The sequence below is a fragment of the Staurois parvus genome, unplaced genomic scaffold (assembly GCF_062004578.1).
Source record: "Staurois parvus isolate SC_StPar_1 unplaced genomic scaffold, SC_StPar_1.0 ptg000390l, whole genome shotgun sequence".
In the NCBI taxonomy this organism is placed as follows: domain Eukaryota; kingdom Metazoa; phylum Chordata; class Amphibia; order Anura; family Ranidae; genus Staurois; species Staurois parvus.
This window is the reverse complement of record NW_028318186.1, coordinates 4,037,575-4,040,365: the sequence shown is the minus strand read 5'-3', so window position 1 is coordinate 4,040,365 and position 2,791 is coordinate 4,037,575. Positions and strand designations below refer to the sequence as shown.

Genomic DNA, 2,791 nt, shown 5'->3' with positions numbered 1-2,791 from the left:
CCTTTGTGTGTTCCTCCTCTGTCATTTCCCCTTCTGTGTGTTCCTCCTCTGTCATTTCCCCCTCTGTGTGTTCCTCCTCTGTCATTTCCCCTTCTGCGTCTTCCTCCTCTGTCATTTCCCCTCTGTGTGTTCCTCCTCTGTCATTTCCCCCTCTGTGTGTTCCTCCTCTGTCATTTCCCCCTCTGCGTCTTCCTCCTCTGTCATTTCCCCTCTGTGTGTTCCTCCTCTATCATTTCCCCCTCTGCGTCTTCCTCCTCTGTCATTTCCCCCTCTGTGTCTTCCTCCTCTGTCATTTCCCCTTCTGCGTGTTCCTCCTCTGTCATTTCCCCCTCTGTGTGTTCCTCCTCTGTCATTTCCCCCTCTGTGTGTTCCTCCTCTGTCATTTCCCCCTCTGCGTCTTCCTCCTCTGTCATTTCCCCTTCTGCGTCTTCCTCCTCTGTCATTTCCCCTTCTGTGTCTTCCTCCTCTGTCATTTCCCCCTCTGTGTCTTCCTCCTCTGTCATTTCCCACTCTGTGTCTTCCTCCTCTGTCATTTCCCCCTCTGAGAATTCTACAGTTGTCCACGTGTAACGAACACAGTTTGTGATGGAAAGAACAGAGGCTTGAGAGTCAGGGTCCTGAGAAAGGAGTTTTTTGAACATGTTCAGTGCCTCTTGTGTAAACATCTTCCAGTGAGCTGGTGGGGAAATTACTTTGGAACTCTTCTGCCAGGAGTTGAAGGCCTGGTACATGATATCCTCCTCCACAGCACTTTCCCAGGGATAGTTTCCTGTTAGAGCAACGTAGAGGAGAACTGCTAAAGCCCAGGAATCCACACGTGCAGTTAAAACTAAGTACTCGTCATCCTTCAAGGCACACAGCTCTGGAGTCAGATATGGGGTAGTATGGGACATTTTACTCACAAGGCTGCCAATAGCCTGAGAGAGACCAAAGTCACACAATTTGATATCATGGCATTCCATGTCCATGAGCAAGACATTGTCTGCTCTAAGGTCTCTGTGCACCAATCTTCGGCTCTGCATAAAATCCAGAGCCCTGGCCAACTGTGTTCCACAGCGTTTTACCATTACTTCTGTAATTCCCACCTGAAAAATGAGACAGAGAAACTATTATAAGACCTTTCAATATCACATGGAATACAATAAACTTAGATAATGTTATTTGGCTTTATTTGTTTTCAAGGAATTTGCAATGCTGACTTGCAGTTTTCACGAGTCTGTTCGCCCAAAACTATGGTTTGTATATGGGTTGAATCACCAAAAACCAAAGACATTTTTGTGACATTTTTCCTTGTTCCTTTTGTATGGCTATCTCCTTTCATGCAATAAGTAATTAGGGAGAACAGGGTTGATGTATTGTGAAGCATGTGCAAGACATTAATGTTCCTAGTGAAAAGAGCAGAGCTATAATGGAACGAAAATGGAAAGTTTTGTAGATTTTTATCTCAAATCTCCACTATGTGTACCTTTTTAGTTGCAATCAATTAACGTGAGCTGACTTCAAATGTCATTTATAGATCTAACAATTTAATTTGCATGATGAAGCTTTAATCTGCTTCCCTTGTTCTGGAGTGGGCCAGTTACTGATGCAGCACACTTTCACAGTAGCCTCATCAGGCCCATATCTTCTTAAAATCATATAGTTGTAAAGATGGGATATTATTGATTTCAAGATGTCTGTATTGAACAAAATGTGGAGTTGTTGGCAGTAGCAATCAATATTTTTTTCCATAAATGAAAACTGTTTAGTTGATGTCAGTAACAGTTCTAATTTGTACTTTTGGTTTAGTGGGTCTCCTTTCTTAAAGTTAAAAGCAAGTTATTTAAAACAAACTGCTCACCTCGGACTCAATTAGATGTTGTAGGGTTCCAGCTGTAGCCAGTTCCTGGGTCAAGATATAGTACTTCATGGTTTCAATGAAGATTGGGTAGGTTGTGATGATGCATGGATTGTTACACAGAGAGATGGACATGGAGAGCTCTTTCAGAAAGGCTCTCAAATTGGTCCTGTCCTTTCTCACCAACTTCATGGCCACTGGGTTACCTTAAAACAAACAAGACACATCAACAATTAGATCCTAAACAAGACTCGAAGGAACAGCACACAGATGCTTTTATTGTCCATGGCAAACACATCACCCTTCCAGTCTACCATATAGTGCTAGAAAAATGAAGGGGAGACTGTGAGGGCTAAAAAGTGAAACACACATTTTCTTCAGACACAAAGGATATAAAAAAAAATTTCTTAACAAATCTCTGTTCTACTTGGATCTCACAGGATCTGAAAGATCTGTCTTTGATTTCTTTAGGAATCAATTGTATTCATGTTTTCCAACCAACCCCGTATCACGGAAGATTACTGTTTTACATACCTGTGGCCTTTTCCTGAACATGTAGGACTTTGCCAAATGTTCCTTGGCCCAGCCTCTTGATGTACAGATAGTGGTCAGAGAGATCCTTAGCATACACAGTGGTGAATGATGGTTCCATTGTATGCTGCTGGAGTGCAGGGGTCTTCTACCTATTGAAATTAAATTGCACATTTTCAAAAGTCATTGAAAACAGAAAAAAAAACTTTGGAACTAGGTCATAAATGGCCTTCTATGAATTCTATTGAAGCAAGATCTGAGTGTTCAGCCTTGCATAAAAATAAGCAAACCATGGTGAAGAAACAGGGACACTGATAGAAGTTCTGATTATATGCAGATCTAAACATTTGGAGGATGACACATTGGTGGGGAGGGATTAATAAAGTGTCTGAGACATGTTCCCTCTTGACTAGTGCCATTATC

The 2,791-nt window shown here is 42.0% G+C and overlaps 1 protein-coding gene across 1 annotated transcript; it reads right to left on the bottom strand.

Moving 5' to 3' along the window:
• Positions 1 to 200: 200 nt before the first annotated feature.
• Positions 201 to 2,489, bottom strand: LOC149455556 (serine/threonine-protein kinase SBK1-like). Its single transcript, XM_089685974.1, has 3 exons — positions 2,372 to 2,489; positions 1,841 to 2,043; positions 201 to 1,085 (listed from the first exon to the last, which is right to left on the bottom strand). Exons 1-3 carry the CDS (start codon positions 2,487 to 2,489, stop codon positions 201 to 203), a joined length of 1,206 nt encoding a protein of 401 aa, XP_089542100.1.
• Between the last annotated feature and the right edge of the window lie 302 nt (positions 2,490 to 2,791).